The 17,543-nt window shown below is 38.4% G+C and overlaps 1 protein-coding gene across 1 annotated transcript in view; it reads left to right on the top strand.

Annotated features, from left to right (window-relative positions):
- NNT (nicotinamide nucleotide transhydrogenase) overlaps positions 1–17,543 on the top strand; it is a 200,293-nt gene that overhangs the window by 91,980 nt on the left and 90,770 nt on the right. The window contains exons 13-16 of the mRNA XM_006865749.1: positions 2,071–2,266; positions 4,534–4,767; positions 5,861–6,021; positions 11,192–11,371. Of these exons, the coding sequence (XP_006865811.1) occupies positions 2,071–2,266; positions 4,534–4,767; positions 5,861–6,021; positions 11,192–11,371 (771 nt within the window). The remainder of the gene's footprint in view (positions 1–2,070; positions 2,267–4,533; positions 4,768–5,860; positions 6,022–11,191; positions 11,372–17,543) is intronic.

Here is a 17,543-nt window from a genome sequence, read left to right as displayed (position 1 = left end):
GTTTTTCATCACCCCAAGGAGAAACTCAATATTCCTTAAATAATAACTCCCGCTACCTTTCCCTCCAGTCCCTGGTAACCACTGATAAACATTTGTCTCTTGTCTATTGCTATATTCTAGGTATTTCTTGTAAGTAGGCTCGTGCAATATTTGTCCTTTTGTGACTGATGTAATTTTTTTTTAATAAGTTTTATTGTGAATTATGTGATAGTTTAAATGGGAGAACATTAGTTGTACATTCATCCTATCGTATGTCATTTCATTGCCATGGTTACAATTCCATCCATGCATCATCAACCAACCAAAGGGTATACACTACAAGCCTGCCCCCCAGTCATCAGCACACAGCCCCTCTCCCTCTGTGTCTAAAGTCCCCAGCTGCTCCCATCTCTCCATGTCATCGTCTCTACCTCTATGACTGATGTCTTACGCAGCATGTTATCAAGGTTCATCTGTGTTGTACAATGGGCCATTTCTCTTCCTTCATGACTGAATTATATACATATACCATATTTTATTATCCATTCATCTGTTGAAGGCCAACTCAGTTTTAAAAGATAATTGAAAATTAATGCTATATAGAAAAATAGAAGCAATGAAGTTGAACTTTGAAAGTTCCAGGTTGAAATATAATAGATCCTCAACTTTGTTCTGAACTCAGTTCAATATTTCCTTTTATTTTTCAATGACTGTCACTAGATTGTAACCTCCAAGACAGTAAAAATCATGTGTCCATTGATTTCTGTTGCATTCTTAACGTGCAAGGAGACCTGGTGGAATAGTGGTTAAATGCTTAGCTGCTAACCAAATGTTCAGTGGTTCAAACCCACCAGCCATTCCATAGGAGAAAGATGCTTCTCAAGGTTGGTGCTTCATACTTAGCAGCCACTCCTTGGAAAGGGCCTGTGAGTCAGAACCAACTCAATGACACTTAACAACTCTGTCCTCTAGGATTACTTTGAGTTGGAATCAACTTGATGGTAATGGATAGGGTTTTCCCCAACATGCATAATTTGATGAATGAACAAAATGTTTTCTGAGAACTATTAGAACCACTGGTCAGCCAGATCCACGTCTCAATCCTAGCTTTGCTATCTACTAATCATTTGTCCTTGGAAAATCTATGTAACCTCTTTCAGATTTGGTTTTCCCTTTTGTAAAATGAATGGGTTTTGGTGGCACTGTTGGAAATGCAGTGGACTGCGTAACTGCAAGATCAATTGTTCAAACCCACCAGTCTCTCTGTAGGAGAAAGATGAGGCTTTCTGCTCCAGTGAAGATTTACAGCCCTCAGGACCCCTATTCCGGCTCATCATGAGTCAGAATTATATAATGGCAGTGGATTTTGTTAACCAAGGATGATGATTCTTTACTGCTCTCTGGCTCTCAGGAAGCTAAATTACGACGCAAGAAAGGTCACATAGCACAGTTGCTGGCACTTACAACGTCAGGGTTGGCTCTTTTGTACAATTTGTCAGGTCTAGTATTTTCAGATCTCTTGAATTGGGTTTTTAAGTCTATCTGTACTTTTGCACATGATTGTTATTGTATGTATTCGAGTTAGTGCTGACTCATAGAGACTTTGTATAGAGTTTTCATGGGGTGACTGGTGGGTTTGAACCACTGACCTTGCGGTTTCAGCCCAGTGCTTATCCTACAGCACCACACCAGGACTCATAGTACATAATAACTTCATTTAAACTTTGGTACTTCTATATGTGTTCATGTATGAAAACCAAATGCAAAAACAGTCAATTTTCATAAGTGGTTTTATCACAAGTACAGTTTAAAACATGCAATATGTTCATATTTTTTTTTGTGTGTGTGTGTTTATGTGTATATATTTTTTATAACATACTGTTGTTAAGTGCCACCAAGTCAGTTCTAACTCATAGCAACCCTGGAAAAAAATACATATATATGTTAAATATACATTGAAATATTGAAAGCAGACCTCTGGTGGTCCTGCTATTGTCTGCATTTTAAAAATTGTCATATTTCCTGACAAGAGGTTTTAGACATGAACAGACTAAAGGTTGTGATACTCTCTCTCTCCTTTCCTTTGAAAAGATCATGTACCTGGGCTCAGGTTTATGCTGCGTTGGGGCCCTGGCAGGCCTCTCCACCCAAGGAACAGCTCGTCTTGGCAACGCTTTGGGCATGATTGGTGTTGCTGGAGGCCTGGCAGCCACCCTTGGAGGCCTAAAACCGTGCCCAGAGTTGTTAGCTCAGATGTCCGGAGCAATGGCTTTGGGCGGTACCATTGGTAAGCACATGTGGGCTTCTGTCTGTATTTGAGTTTGAACCAACTGAAGACAGTTAGGCTCAGAGATTTACGAGTAATTTGTTAGGAATAAAACTTCCAATAGTACTTCTGTTTCTGAATATCTATTTCTGTTTGAGGCCCATATTAATCAAATAATTCAATTGCCTTATGACAGTTGCTCCAGTGATTGCTATTTTCTTGAAAATTCATCATAGTTGATACGGTCGTTACCATTTACATCCAAACATTTTAAAACATTAAGCAAGTGTGATAACTAAGTCAAGAGTGGGCTACAAACATCTTGTACTCCATTCTTTTCTGTGACTGTCTCTGTCCTGGAAGCTGCCAATAGATTGTGGGGGGAGGAGTTGGAAGACTTGCATACACATTTGACAAAGCCTCATCGTTTGTTCTGCTAAGTGGCGATAACAGCAGAAGATTCTGTCTCATAGACCTGTTAAAAATGTGTAAAACACATGTGCCAGCAAGAAAAACACTGTTTTAATCTTATTTAGTGGTATGCTGGAGCTAATGTTTAAATTTTAAATTTTCAGGAATTTTGTGAGCCAGTTGTTAAACACAGCCATTATTAAAAATGTATGTGTATAAGATTAGAATGAAGTAAATTACATGAATATTAAAAACAAAGATGGTAATGATAATATTGAAAAGGTATTAGCTGACTAGATTTTCTCATCTGTGTTCTTGGTTTTATTTATGTCTGTTGTATCTACATGGTGAAGATGACACGTAATGGTGTATTGCTTCACAGCTCTACCCAAATCCATTCAGTGATTGCGCTCTGGTAGCTTCAAATTGGCCGCAGTGATTATTTATACCATGTATAGCAGCAAAAGTGCAAATCTGAACTTTATTTATTATTCTATTTTTTCTTGACCTACGAAAGTGATGTAGAAAATGCTCATATTGAAATTTAAACTTAAAAATATGTCGTGTCTGTTTATATTAATAGTGTAAAAAATTGAGGAAATGTTCTTTCAGTGTTTGAAAACTATTAATCATGTTCAGCAAAGAAGTCATTCACTTTGGCAAATGAGTGAAGTTCTCACATATGTCTTTGTTCTATTTTCATTTGTTAATGTAAACAAAATCATTAAACAACATTTATGATGAAACTACAGGGTTGCTGTGAGTTGGAACCAACTCAAAGGCACTTAACAACAACACCATACTAATTCACTAATTTATCAGTTGCATACATTTTAACTACTGATAAAAAAAGTGTGGCAAAAGTCAACAAAAAACGTTCTATGAAAATCAGTTGGCTATGTGGCATCTTGGATATTTTATTATTACTTGAAAATTGTGTGCGGCTCCCCATTCTGTCAGTAAAAACTCATGTATGGGTTTATACATGCATGTCTTCTTTTTCTTTGGGGAGCTAGTTGTTGAACATTTACCAGCCCACCATCTGTCTTACGGTTTTTATACGTCTCCCTGTAGCAAAGTGGTTATGAGTCGGGTTGTTAACCTGAAGGTCAGCAGTTCGAAACTGTCAGTGGTTCCGTGGGAGAAAGATGAAGCTTTCTGCTCTCATAGAGATTTACAGCCTCAGAAACCCTATAGAGGGTCGCTATGGGTTGGAACCAACTCAATGGCACTCAACAACAACAACAACAACAATGAAAACCTTTGAGTCCTCTCTTGACAGTCCCCAGAGGGGACCTTAAGAAAGATGTTGTGTGCTGCAGCTGCTGTAGCACCTTCCATGCAAGTTTTTGAGTCTCATCATTTGGACCTTTCCTATTCAGTTATTTGCCCTTCTTTACTGTTGGACTTGACTACCACTCAGCATCTGAAAACCTAGGACTTCTTCCTATTCCATCTGTTTCTTGTGTGATCAGGAAAGGGGTGTGTTGTTTTTGTAGTGAAGGGACCTCAAGGGACTTCAGCTGGAGTTTTAAGCCATAGGAAGAAGCATTAGGCTAGGGTGCTGTTTACAGGATATGGGGAGATAGGAAAGAGGCGTTGATTCAGTGTGTTTGGGTTCTTTACAGAGTTTGACCTTTGGTTTAGTGTGATGAGAAAACCTGTATTTTGAAGGAGTATAGCTAACCAGTGTCCATTCTTTTTGTAGAGCCCCTAGACTCTTTAACCCATACTAGGAGCTAGGTAAATATCCATTGGTGACAGCAATGGAAACCCTTAAGTAGATCTTTTTTGTTGTAACTTCTCTAAGATTCTGAAGTTTTACTTCTCAAAGGTCTCTCAAATTTTAACTTTTTTTTGACCTTCATTTCCAACAGGCTTGACAATTGCCAAGCGCATCCAGATTTCTGATTTACCTCAATTAGTGGCTGCTTTTCACAGTTTAGTGGGTTTGGCAGCTGTGCTCACATGCGTAGCTGAGTACATTGTAGAATATCCACATTTCGCTACGGATGCAGCAGCAAATCTCACCAAGATTGTGGCCTACCTTGGTACTTACATCGGTGGTGTCACCTTCAGTGGGTCTCTTGTTGCATATGGAAAATTACAGGGTAAGTGATTCAACATAAGAGAAATGAATATTATTTAGGGTCTTTTGGGGTTGTTTATGTGTGTGTGTGGGGTGCCTGTCTTACAGTTTGTTTTTTCCCATAAGATGATGTCCATTTATTTCTCTTTATAAATTTCATTACACTTTGATGCAATTTCTTTGAAGCAGAAGGCTTCCTGTGGAGGAAAGTGTTGCACAGACGATTGATTGCCTTAGAAGGACTAGTTGACATTTGATAATGCATACAAGCAAAATGACATCCTCAGGGTCCTTAGTTTGAGACACCTTTGTAGTATTCACAGAAATGAACTTTTTACATTTTCTAGAATAGAGAGAAACTTACTGGATAAGTTTGCGTGATTGGCCAACAGTACTTAATTTGAGAAGAACACATTTAGGGCTCTCTCCTGGCAACTTTTGCTATTGCTAAAGTCAATCACATGAAAATGGAAGTGAGGGGAAAAAAACCACATTGGCTGCTTTCACAAAAATGTGAGTCTCTAGAGGAACTAGTTCATAGTTTAAAAACTTGGTCTTGCCTCTCAGTAATCAAGTCATGAAAAAATTAAGTGAGGAACTTTCATGAAATGTGAAAATCACAAAACAACTTCAAGCCTTAAAAACATTCTTTCCTCATGCATTTTCTTTAGAAACAACTAACAAACAAGGATTCTTCTCCCTTGGGCTCAGTTGATAGAATCAGAAATGCTAATGTCCTAGGATTCTGTATTGAAGTTTTAAATTAAATAAAACCACACTTGACAAGTGCTATGTTGGTCATATGGGGAAAAAGCCACTTTTCAAAATTCCATGACAAAGGGTAAAGAAATTGTTATATGATCAAACTAAGGAAAAGGACAGTTAAGTTGAACCATACTTGCCCTATTTCTGTTAATGTTTGTTATGCGTAAGAATTCCAATTTGTTTTTATGTTTCAGTATCCAGTGAATAAAATGATACGTTAAATCCTGTGCTGTTATTCTAATACTGGTAGTTTAGGATTAAATGGCATCTGTTTGAGTGTGTGTATGTGTGTATGGAGGTGATTTCTTATGACATGCTTTAGGTTCTGAATGTCATGTGCTTGGTTCTAGGTATCCTGAAATCTGCTCCTCTCCTGCTCCCTGGAAGGCATTTACTCAATGCCGGCTTGCTGACTGCTAGTATGGGTGGAATAATCCCCTTCATGATAGACCCCAGCTTCACCATGGGCATTACCTGTCTTGGTTCCGTATCGGCTCTCTCTGCTGTCATGGTAAGAAGTCAGAAGTTGAGCGCACATACTTAAGAGAGGAACAGGGAATGCTTTGTTAGATTACAGGATTATAATCAAGACTACTCTGTTCAAGACCCCTGGTAGCATAAAAAAAGACTTAAAATGATGTTACATTTTCATTTTTTTGAATCTCGGAAATACAGAAAACTGTCCAAAGAGAATTAATTACCTTTTCTTTCAATTTTATTTCCCTTTTAAAGTTGTGGCACATATGACATGTTTATGGCTCTCAGGTCTTTATACTAAATGATTATATTGGCGAGTAGGAATTTAAAAACGTCATGGGTTGCATTTCCATGTGTGAGTTGTCTATGGTGTGACCAATCCTCCAGTGTAGTGCTGTTGGAGTTATTTAATAAGGGTAAGATAGTCTTTGCCAATTCGTGGCTCTCACTTTCTTTGGAAGGTATGTCACCAAATCAGATAATTACATAAAATAAAACACAGTTAGGAAACCCACTGTCTTCAGTGAGAGTGTTCAGTGGAACCTTCATTGGTAGGTTACATCCCTCTTTTCCTCTTTAACTATTGTGCTAAGTGTGTCTGTGGTGCTGTTGTGTGCTGTTAAGTCAGTTCTGACTCATAGCCATCAACCAGAATGGAAACAATGAGATGAACACATTGTGAAGAGTGTCACTGAATAATCTGTATAGAAATTGTTGAATGGGAACGTAATTTGCTATGTAAATGTTCACCCAAAACACAGTAAAATAATACTTGAAAGCAAAAACATTAAAAAGAAACACAAAGCTTAAAGAATTGTTATTTTTGAGATGAGTAAATTAGATATTTTAAACATACTGGTCTGCTAACCTCAAGGTTGGCAGTTCAAATCCAACAGCTGCTCCTTGGAAATCCTATACAGGGTCGTTATGAATTGAAACTGACTTGATGGCATGTAACAACAACATTGGCTGTATTAGAATGTCCAAGTAAGATACAGTATTTTGTGGACTTACTTTAACTGCTTTTAGCTTAATTGATACATTCTCATTGTAATAAACTAAAAAATTTTAAGAGTATATGGAAGAAAAAGCAAAATTCTTTTCCCCTCACCATCTTTTTCCTACCTTTAGTAATTTTAAATTGCATTATAGACATTGTGAAGGGTGCATTAAAAAGACTTTGGATTCTATTGCATTCTTCCAAAGAGTACTGAGTTTTGTTTGCTTGCTTATTTTTGTAGGCTTGACTAAACTCAGGTTCCAAGTTTTGGCTCCCTGTGGTCAAGGCAGCTGAAATCCATTGTTATTTTATCCTTAACTGAATTGATTAGAGTTAGTTTCATGTCTGCATAGTTCAAGAGTCAGCAAGAAGTTTAGGCAGATTTTATACTCAGAATTTAGGACTTTCTTCCTTGGCTTGCCACTCTACAGTGCTCCCTCCTTTCTCCTCACTTTTATAGTGAGTCCAGCCTCTACCCATCTATTTTTTTCTTCAACTTTTTATTGTGAATTGAATGAAGGTTTACAGAGCAGATCATCAGTTTTGCATTCAAGAAATCATATACTTTGCTTCATTACAATGGTTGCAGTCCTGTCCATGTACTACCAGGACTGTTAACAGTATTTACCTTTATTCACTTTACTGCATTCCTCCCTGTATCTCCCACTTCATCTTGCCTCTGCTAACCTCCTTCTTCTTGTATATTGCCTGCCCTGTCTCCAATGCTAACACGTGTCTACCCTCTGGATTATAAATAGTTCCTCCCTGTAACCATCATCGATTGTTTCTTTTATCAAGAAAACTTTTCACAACATTAGTCTTATTCAAAATTTGTCATCCAAGTTTAACTATGTTGTTATTTGTTTCACAGATTTATCATTATTCTTCGTGTTTTGTAGTATTCCACTGTGTGTAGACCAAAGTTTGTTTAACCATTCTGTTGATGAGCATTTAGGCTATCTCCATTTTTTTGACATGTCTCTTGTAGACGGCATATTGAAGGATTTTGTTTTCATATCCATTCTGCTCTCCGTGTGTCTTGACTGGTACATTTCATCCATTTACATTCAATGTAATTATCAATAGGTATGAATTGATTGCTATCATTTCTCTGTGTGTTTTTTTTTTTTTTTTTGTGGTGCTACTGGTTTTTTTGTTCCACATAATTTTCTATGTTGAGTTCATTTTATTTGTGGGCTTTCTTTTCATTTTCACATCTGTTGTTTTAATGTTTACTAAATCTTTCTGATTTTTCTCTTTTTAAATTTGTATACAGGTTTATTATTTTTCAATATTACCTCGATGTCTCTTAGTAACAACAGCCCTGCAATTTATTAATTTTTTTTTCCCCTTCTTAAAACAGTCTGTTTTATTTTGGAATCTACTTGACTTTCTTGCCATTTTGGAAGTTCTGTAAGTGTACTATTCCTTCACTTTGCCTTGTAATTATGTTAATTATATATTGATGTCTGTAGTTCCCTATTTTCAATAAGTTTGTTTTACTTTAAATACTTCTGTATCTGGATTTAATTCTGGTTGGAGGTGTCATGTATGGTAATCTCAGTTGTTTTCTGTTGTTGTTGGTTCTCAGTCCAAAGAACACCCTTTAGCATTTTTGTAAAGTGGGTCTGATCATTTCAAATTCCTTTAATTTCTGTTTATCAGGAAATGTCCAAATTTCACCATTGTATTTGAGGGACAGCTTTGCTAAGTATATGATTCTTGGTTGGCAACTTTTTTCTTTCAGAGTTTTGGTATGTTATCCCATTGCCTTTTTGCTTGCATGGTATCTGCTGAGAAATCAGCTTAGTCTTACTGGTTCTCCTTTGTAGGTAACTTTTCGTTTTTCTGGAGCAGTTATCATTCCTTGTCTTTGATTTTGGAAAGTTTGATTATGATATGTCTTGGTGATTTTCTTTTGAGATCTATCCTGTTATGGGGTCATTTAACTTCTTGTATGAGCTCTGGTAGCGTAGTGGTTACGAATCGGGCTGCGAACCTAAAGGTCAGCGGTTCGAAACTACCAGCTGCTCTGCGGGAGAAAGATGAGGCTTTCTACTCCCGTAAGGATTTACACCCTCGGAAACCCTGTACAGGGTCGCTATGGATCGGAACCGACTCGACGTCACTTAACAACAACAACAATGCTTATCTTCTTGTCTTTCATGATGTTGAGGACATTTTCTTCCACCAACTCCTCGTCAGTTTTCTCTGTGCTTTTAATAGTTTCTTTCTGTTTTGGAATTCCAATCATCTATAAGTTGTTCCTCTTTAAGGCACCCCACATAACTCTTAGGCATTCTTTTTTCCATTCATTTTTCTCATTGTCCTTCTAGCATACTAGCATTGAGAGACTTATTTTCAAGCTCACTAATTTTGATTTCCATTGTTTCAAATCTATTCTTCTGTCCTTTGAATGTATTTATTGTCCATTTCTGAAATCTTAGTTTTAACCTTCTGGGTTTCTAATCGCAGGTTTAGTATTTTTTCAAACTTTGCATTTATTTTGTCTGTTTGTAGTTTTAGTGTTTTCCTCGGTTCTTCTAAAGTGTTTTTTGTATTCTGCTTACTTTCCTTGATCTTTTTAAAAATCTACTGAAGGTACCTAAATAATCATTCTTTTGAATTCTGTTTGAGTATTTTCTCCTCAGAAATATTTTCTGTCTCTGCATCTTGGTCATTTGTTTGAGCTATTCTTTTTGCTTCCTGTGAGCTAAAATTGTTGTCTCTGGGGTACTGTGGGGTTATCATATTCGCAAAATCAAGCAGTGCGGTTGTTGGACCCTGAAAGGAGAAATCTTTGGTGGTCTCCTGCAATTCAAAGAGCTTCTGAAGTGGCTGTGGAAGGGGTGACAGCAGAGATCCTGACCCTAGATGGGATTTTTATCGGACTCAGTGTTATTGATGTTTAGGGCATTCAACCCAGAAGTAGTTTGTGGGGACCCTTGATGAAGACCCTTCACTCTTTTTTTAGGATTACAGGGCTGCTGGTGGTGGGTGTTACTGGTTAAATGCTGGTCTGGTGGCTCTGTGATTTTTGTATATCTGGTGCCTAGCCCACCTGAATCCAGGCATCAAAGTGGCACACCAAGTTGGCACAGCTGGTTCCCACCTCATGCTTGCGTATCTCCCAACCATGTGGCTCCAAACTCCTGGAAAGCAGGTTTTGCATTGTGGGTGGATGAGAGTGGGAGCTGGTCTGGTCACTAGGAGAGTTTGGAGAAAAAGAAATAATCGTACCTTTCCTGTCACCTCTGTGAATCTGCTCTGCCAGACCTCCTGTAGCTAAAGCTGCTCACAGGATTACCAAGCCTCATCTGGGCAGCTGTTCGCCTGTCAGTCTTCCTGTCTCACTGTCACTCCTCAGCTTCTCCTCACAGCAAGCATTCTATCCACTTTTTTAACCTATCTAAGGAACTTCAGGGTGCTAGAATTTTCATCGGTGTTTTATTTGGTCTCTTGTATACACTCAACAGCAACAACAAATCTTTGTTTTAGAGGATCCATGTAGTATGTCTGCCTAGTTCGTCATATTGCCAGGAGTTGCCCTTGTGATTTTTAAGCCAGTATGACTATAAACTGATGTCTTAGTTGTAGTTGCCCCATTTCGCACCAACAGGGGTTTGCTGTCAGTCTAAAAGCCATAAAAGCTAGGAAATGCATTCATGCAACACTGTTGTTCTTTTTCAGAGTGTAGACCTACAGGACACAGCCTTGAAAACCCTCTGGAGTACAGTTCTATTCTGTAACACAGGGAATCTCCATGCGTCAGAATCAACTCGGCAACAACTGGGGGAGTGGGAGACTGGAGGAAACCTTTCCAGTTTCTCCTTGTTTTTGATCACAGCCTTTAATTAAGGATTTTATTGAGTGGTGTTACAATTGTTACATCTGTGAGAGGGTTAGTCATGTAATAGGTACGTGGCTATTACTGGAAATGGAACTTATAGGCAAATGCCTTTGAGTGCCATCAAGTCCGTTCCGAATCATAGCGACTCTGTATAGGATTTCCGAGGGGGAGCTGGTGAGTTTGAACTGCTGACTTAGTGGTTCAAACCGACCTTGAAAAGGCCAAGTGCTTATCTTATGGAGCCACACCACTGTTATATTGGAAAACTGTCATGATTAAGAACTGAGATATGAAATGTTTGAGGTTGCATTTATATGCTATTAATTTTCAGTTCCGGTTTGCTTTTCCTCATAGGGCGTGACTTTGACAGCTGCCATTGGGGGTGCTGACATGCCGGTAGTCATCACTGTGCTGAACAGCTACTCAGGTTGGGCCCTATGTGCAGAAGGCTTCCTTCTCAACAACAACCTGCTGACCATCGTGGGTGCACTCATCGGTTCCTCTGGTGCTATCCTATCATACATCATGTGTGTGGTAAGAAACACCTATTTGAAAGAAAGCAAAATGATGTTTTAAAAATCAGGGTGTTCTTGTCATTTCCTTCATTAGCAGTAAAAGTCACTTTTGCAATTTGTATTCTCTTTTGCAGAAGTGTCAGTATTGGTTTTGAATTGTTACTAAAACTGCTTTTAAAGTACCCACTATGGCTAGAAAGCTGCTAATTTTATGAAGCAAGGTTTCTCCACAAACTCACTAGCTGCTCCATGGGAGAAAGATGAGGCAGTCTGCTTCCAGAAAGATTGATAACCTTAGAAACTCTAAGGGATAGTTCTCTTGTACCCTATAGAGTCGTTAGGAGTTGGAATCGACTCTATACAGTGTTTTTTGGTTTTAAATAGGTAATTAGGAAAATTAAATGTAAAGATAAAAATCTTCTAATGGTTCCTTTTACCTGGAAATAAATCCTTAGGATTTTGGTTTACTTCCTTCAGTTTTTTTCCTGTGTGTATTATATATGTATTTATATGTCTTATCATTTTGTGTATTGTTTTACATTCAGTTTTCAAGTCTTAAATAATAAATACCATCTTGTTGATAATTTCCTATCATTAAAAAAGGTTTTTAAAACACTTAAAGGAATTTTCAACTAACCTGTCATGGATATACAAAATTTATTTAACTTTTCTTAATGCATTATGTTTTAGAATGTTTGATTATTTTTTAACATATTATATATCTTTGGGCTGTCTTTAACTTTTCTTTAATGCGTTATGTTTTAGAATGTTTGATTATTTTTTAACATATTGTTCATCTTTGGGCTATCTTTGTCTTAGGAAAGATTCCTAGAGGTAAAAGGGTGTTATAATTGTCTAGTGCGGCTTTAACAGCAATATCACAAGTGGATGGCTTTAACAACATGAATTTTTTGTCTCATAGTTTTCTTATTGTTGTTGGATGCCATTAAATTGGTACTGACTCATAGCAACCCTATGCACAACAGAACAAAATACTGCCTGGTCCTAGGCCAACCTCACAATTGTTGCTACGCCTGAACCCTTGCCTGTTGCCACCATGCCAGTCCATCTCATTGGGGGACTCTTTTTCTCCAACCCTCCTTTTTTCCAGGAATGCTGCCCTTCTCCAGTGATTGATTCCTCCTGATAATACATTTGAAGTATGAGAGACCAAGTCTGGCCATCCTGGCTTCCAAGGAACACTCTGGATATACTTTTTCCAACACAGATCTGTTTGCTCTTTTGACAGTCAATGGTACTTTCAATATTCTCCTCCAATACCATAGCTCAAATGCATCAATTCTTCTACAGTCTTCCTAATCCACTGTCCAACTTTCGCATGCATTGAGGTTATTGAAAACACTATGGCTTGGGTCAGGCACACCTTAGTCCTCAAGCTGACATCTTTGCTCTTTAACACTTTAAAGAAGTCTCATGCCCAGATTTGCCTAATGCAATACGTCGTTTGGTTTACTGACTACTGCTTCCATAAGTGTTGACGGTTGATCCAAGCAAAATGACAGCTTCAATCTTTTCTCTAATTATATGGATGTTGTTTATTGGTCCAGTGGTGAGGATTTTTTTTTTTTTTTTACATTGAGATACAATCCTTACTAAAGGCTGTGGTATTCTTATAGTGTTGGAGTCTAGAAGTTCAAATTCAGGATTTGAACTCGTAAGGGAAGGCTTTCTTTCTCTGTTGATCTGGGGGAAAGTCCTTGTCTCCTTTCAATGTGTGGCCCAGGATTCCTGGAAGATTTCCCTGTGTCTTAGCATCAGTCTTCCCCAAGGTCTAGTAGTAGTAGGTTCTCAGCACAGGGACTCTGAGTCCAGAGGACACACTCTGTTTAGCTTTTCTTTCTTAGTGATTCTTAGATCCTTCCTTGTCTGCTTTTGTTTCACTCATTTTATCTCTTGTAAGATAACAGGTGATGCAGGCTACGTGCCAGGGAAAATTCCCTTACATTAGATCAGAGCTGACTTGAGTAAGAATATTGCATCCCATCCTAATCCCCGTACAATGGATTGGCTGATCATATCCAGTCATATAATGGGGGATGATTATATCTTTATATAGCTTTCAACTTACTTTATTGTGTAACTGCCAAACCATTGAGAATCATAGCCCAGGTTGATACATAGTTTTTATTTTTACTTTTTATTGTGAATTGAGTGAAGGTTTACAAAACAGGTCATCATTTTTTACATTCAACAAATCATACGCTTTGTTCTGTTTCAGTAATTGCAATATAAGTATAATATCACTCATCCCATTCCCTCCCTGTTTCTTGTTTCCACTCCTTATTTCCAACCCTTCTGAGCTTTGTCTTCAGGTAAATGCTACCCTTTTGATCTTGATTGGTTGACCATTTATGATGTAGGTACCTTACTAGTGTTGTTGTCCCCCCTATATACCTATCTATTGCTTGGCTGAAAATTGAACCATGGAGATGAATTCAATTTAGAACTGAAGGGTAACCAAGGGCCATAGTCTCTGGGTTCTACCAATCTCTTTCTGACCAGTTATCCTGACTTTTTAATGAGTTTTGTTCCCCATTTTCCTCCCATTCTTTCCCAGGCCTTTTAATTTGATTCTGTTTAGAGCAGTTGGTAGTGGTAACTTTATACCATCTAGTTCTTCTGGTCTCAGGGTTTTAGAGACTGAGTTTCTGTAATCCATTAGTCCATTGGACTAATTGTTTCCAAGAGTCTTCAATTTTCAGCACTCTTTTTTCCTCCAGAAAGGAATCTTAGACAGCTACTCATGAGCTTTTAAGATTTTAGTTGCTTTTCGGATATCAAAGTAGGATGTAGAACATTGTTTTTGGGGACTGTATTATACCATTTGATTGTGTTGTACCCGAGACTAGACTCCTAGTTTTGGGGGACATAGTTCAATCTGTGGCAGGTGTGCTCATTTTTATGGACTATCTATTCTTATTGCCGTATTGTTCCAATTAACACTCCCACTGGTCATCTGTGAGAGGGCCTATTTGGAAGTTTTATGGTTAGCATGATTTTTTTGTTTTGTTTTGTTTTTTTATTGTGAATCGATTGAAGGTTAATAGACAAGAGCATCAGCTTTACTTTCAACAAATTATACACTTTATTTAATCTCAATGATTATAATTTTTTCCCTGCAATAACAGTTATCCTACTTCCTGTGCCTTCCCTTTTACATCTTATATTTCACAAATGAACAAAGTAAAAATATTTGCTGTATGTATACAAAACAAAACAAAAATAATATTCATTTAAAGGTCCTAACGGCATATTCTGCAAGTCAGCCTCCTGCCCACAGGCACATACCTTACATAGCCCATGGACTTAAAGCCTGCATCTGCTTTAGCTCTTCATGCCATCACCTCTGCCACTATCTCTGTTGTTGCTTCTCTTCTAGGTAGGATCTCATGCTCCACTCATTCTTGATGATCTTTGGATCGTCTGTTCCTGAAACGCAAGATTAAGTACTCCCCACTTTTAGTTACATATCTTCTAAATTACAGTTGTGAAAATCACAATTAATCCTGCAAACAGTTACTCACAACTGAATCATAAAATCCTATCACCATCATCCCCCATCCCCTTTGACCAGAGCCATCTGGAAAAGAAGACAACTATTTAGTGGGGATTCTACATTACCCTCTTTGTTTTGAAACTAAACACATTTATGAAAGCTTGTAAGCCAGTCACTTTGTGCCTTTATAGCCCCCCATTTTTGATAGCCAGTGTCTAGATTCCTTGTCCTATCAACCCAGTGCACTGAAGAAACAAGCTTGTTGCATGATATGAAGAATCATTCCATATCTGGTTGAAATTTTGAGCAACTGCATCCATAAACAAAGATCTAGTTCATCAAATTTTAGCTATTTTATTTTCTCACACTATCAAGCATCTTTTTCTTCATCTAGTCTAGTTCTGGTCAGCTAGCCACCCAAACTTGGTCAAATGAGTACTAGCTACAAGTTTGGGAGTTCACACATGACTCCTTGCACTTCAGACCACTTGGCTGCCTCCCTCTCAGCTCTAGCCTCTAGTGGCTAGGTCAGTGCCTGTAGGCTCCGGAGTTCACACATCTCCCTAAACTTCACACCAGCCAGGCCTTCCTCTTCTCCATAGTGTCAATGGAACAAGGTCAAATTCAGGCCCATGGCTTCATTGCTGCATTTCATCCACTTCCACTTACAAGTAGACCTAAGTGGTCAACCAGTGAGCATACTAGACTCCTTGCGGGTTCCCTTTGAGTTTCAGTACTAGAAGAGGGTTTTCCAGGATGGGCTGACTTTTCTCGACTTACTGCATACAAAGCAAACAGCTTCCTTAATATTCTAACAGCCACGCAGTCAGCTTTTTTTCTGCAGGTCTTTCTTTCAATAAGAAGCTTGTTTCTTCCAACAGTTTTGGGCTGGTCTGCATGTCTTTTCAAGTGGGAGTGTCCCAACAACTTATAAGGTTCTAGATGGAGCTCAGGATTCCACCTAAGGCCCCATACTCTACAATGGCTTAACAAGAAGTCTATTTCCCTGGGCAAATCCTATTTCCCTTTTAGCAAATCCAAACAGTTATAGGCTGAAGACGGGCTTATAAACTTTCTGTAATCGTATTTCCCAGTATTCATTTCTTATCACACATAAATGTCTATTTTACAGTAATAGGCAGGGGAAATCAGTATCTACAAGACAGTCAAACACATAAACATTTAAATTTCCCTCCTTTACCCGGTCAGCCTGTGTCTTGATCCATGAATCTACTCACAGAACATTGTTGTTCCATGGTTGTGTATAAATCACTATTTACTTCTTTCCCATTTAACTCCTTATCATAATTTTTTTTGATACTTTTATCGTGAATTGAGTGACAGTTTACATCGCAGAACATTGGTTTTGCATCGTATTTTGTTACATTGCAATGATTACAGTCCCCTTCATACACCATCCATTAACAGTATTTGCCTCGATTCCCTCCTTTTTCTCTCTCTCTCTTTTTTTAAATGTACATGAAACACACGGAGATATATAGTTATTATTCTTAGTTCTGGACTTTATTGCAAAAAGAAGTTATTTCCTAAGCCTCTTCAAACCCAGAATTTGTTTTTTGTTTTTTTTTTTTGGTTTATAATGAAATAATGTACTTCTTGGGTAGAATTGTTAAATAAAATACTTTATATACTAAAGAAGGAAAAGCACACTTTGCAAGCCAGCCTCCTATCCACCGGCATGCTGCTCTATCTCATGCCATCACCTCTACCTCCGTCTCTGGTGTAGCTGCTTCTCTGGTTAGGATACCACGCTCCACTCAGGCTTGTTCCTCTTGATGGTCCTAGTTGCACCCTTCTTTTTTTTTACAGTTCGTTTAATAAACTCTATTCTCTCTTTTTTAAAGTTTTTATTGTGAATTGAGTGATAGCGCATATGGGAGAACATCGGCTTTACATTCATCCTATCAAATTTCGTTTGATTGCAATGATTACAATCCCTCTCCATGCATCATCATTCAACAGCACTTGCTTCCATTCCTTCTGTTTTTTTTTTATTGTGGAAGTACACCAAAGCACTCAGGAATATATAACCATTCAAGCAACCAAAGGGCACACCCTATAAGCCTGCTACCTGGTTGTCAGCACATAACCCCGCTCCCTCCCCGAGTCCAGAGTCCCCAGCCACTCCATCTCTCCACATCATGGTCTCTGCCTCCATCTCTGGCATTGCTGCTTCTCTGGATAGGGCCCATACTTCTCTCTGCTCCCTTGATGGTCCCAGGGTCCTCTACTCCTGGACTACAAGATCAACCACTCCCTTTTTTACACATCTTCTGCATTTACAGTTGTGATAATCACAGTTAGTCGGGATAACAGTTACTATTGAATCATAAGAATCCTATCCCCATCTCCTTTCACCAGACTTATCTAGACAAGATGAAAACTATTCAATGGATATTCTACTCTCCCCTCCTTGCTCTGAAACTTGTAAGCCAGCCATTTCATGCCTTTTTCAGGGCCCCCAACACCCATTTCAGGTAGTCAATGTCTAATTTCCCCATCCCTATCTACCCAGGAGCTCTGGTAGCATAGTGGTTATAAATCGGAGCAGTTTGAAACTACCAGCTGCTCCGTGGGAGAAAGATGAGGCTTTCTGCTCCCGTAAAGATTTACAGCCTTGGAAACCCTGTACAGGGTCGCTATGGGTCGGAAC

The sequence above is a fragment of the Chrysochloris asiatica genome, unplaced genomic scaffold, assembly GCF_000296735.1.
Source record: "Chrysochloris asiatica unplaced genomic scaffold, ChrAsi1.0 scaffold00082, whole genome shotgun sequence".
Taxonomy (NCBI): domain Eukaryota; kingdom Metazoa; phylum Chordata; class Mammalia; order Afrosoricida; family Chrysochloridae; genus Chrysochloris; species Chrysochloris asiatica.
Note: the sequence above shows the minus strand (reverse complement) of the source record. Positions and strands in the feature narration are given on the sequence as shown.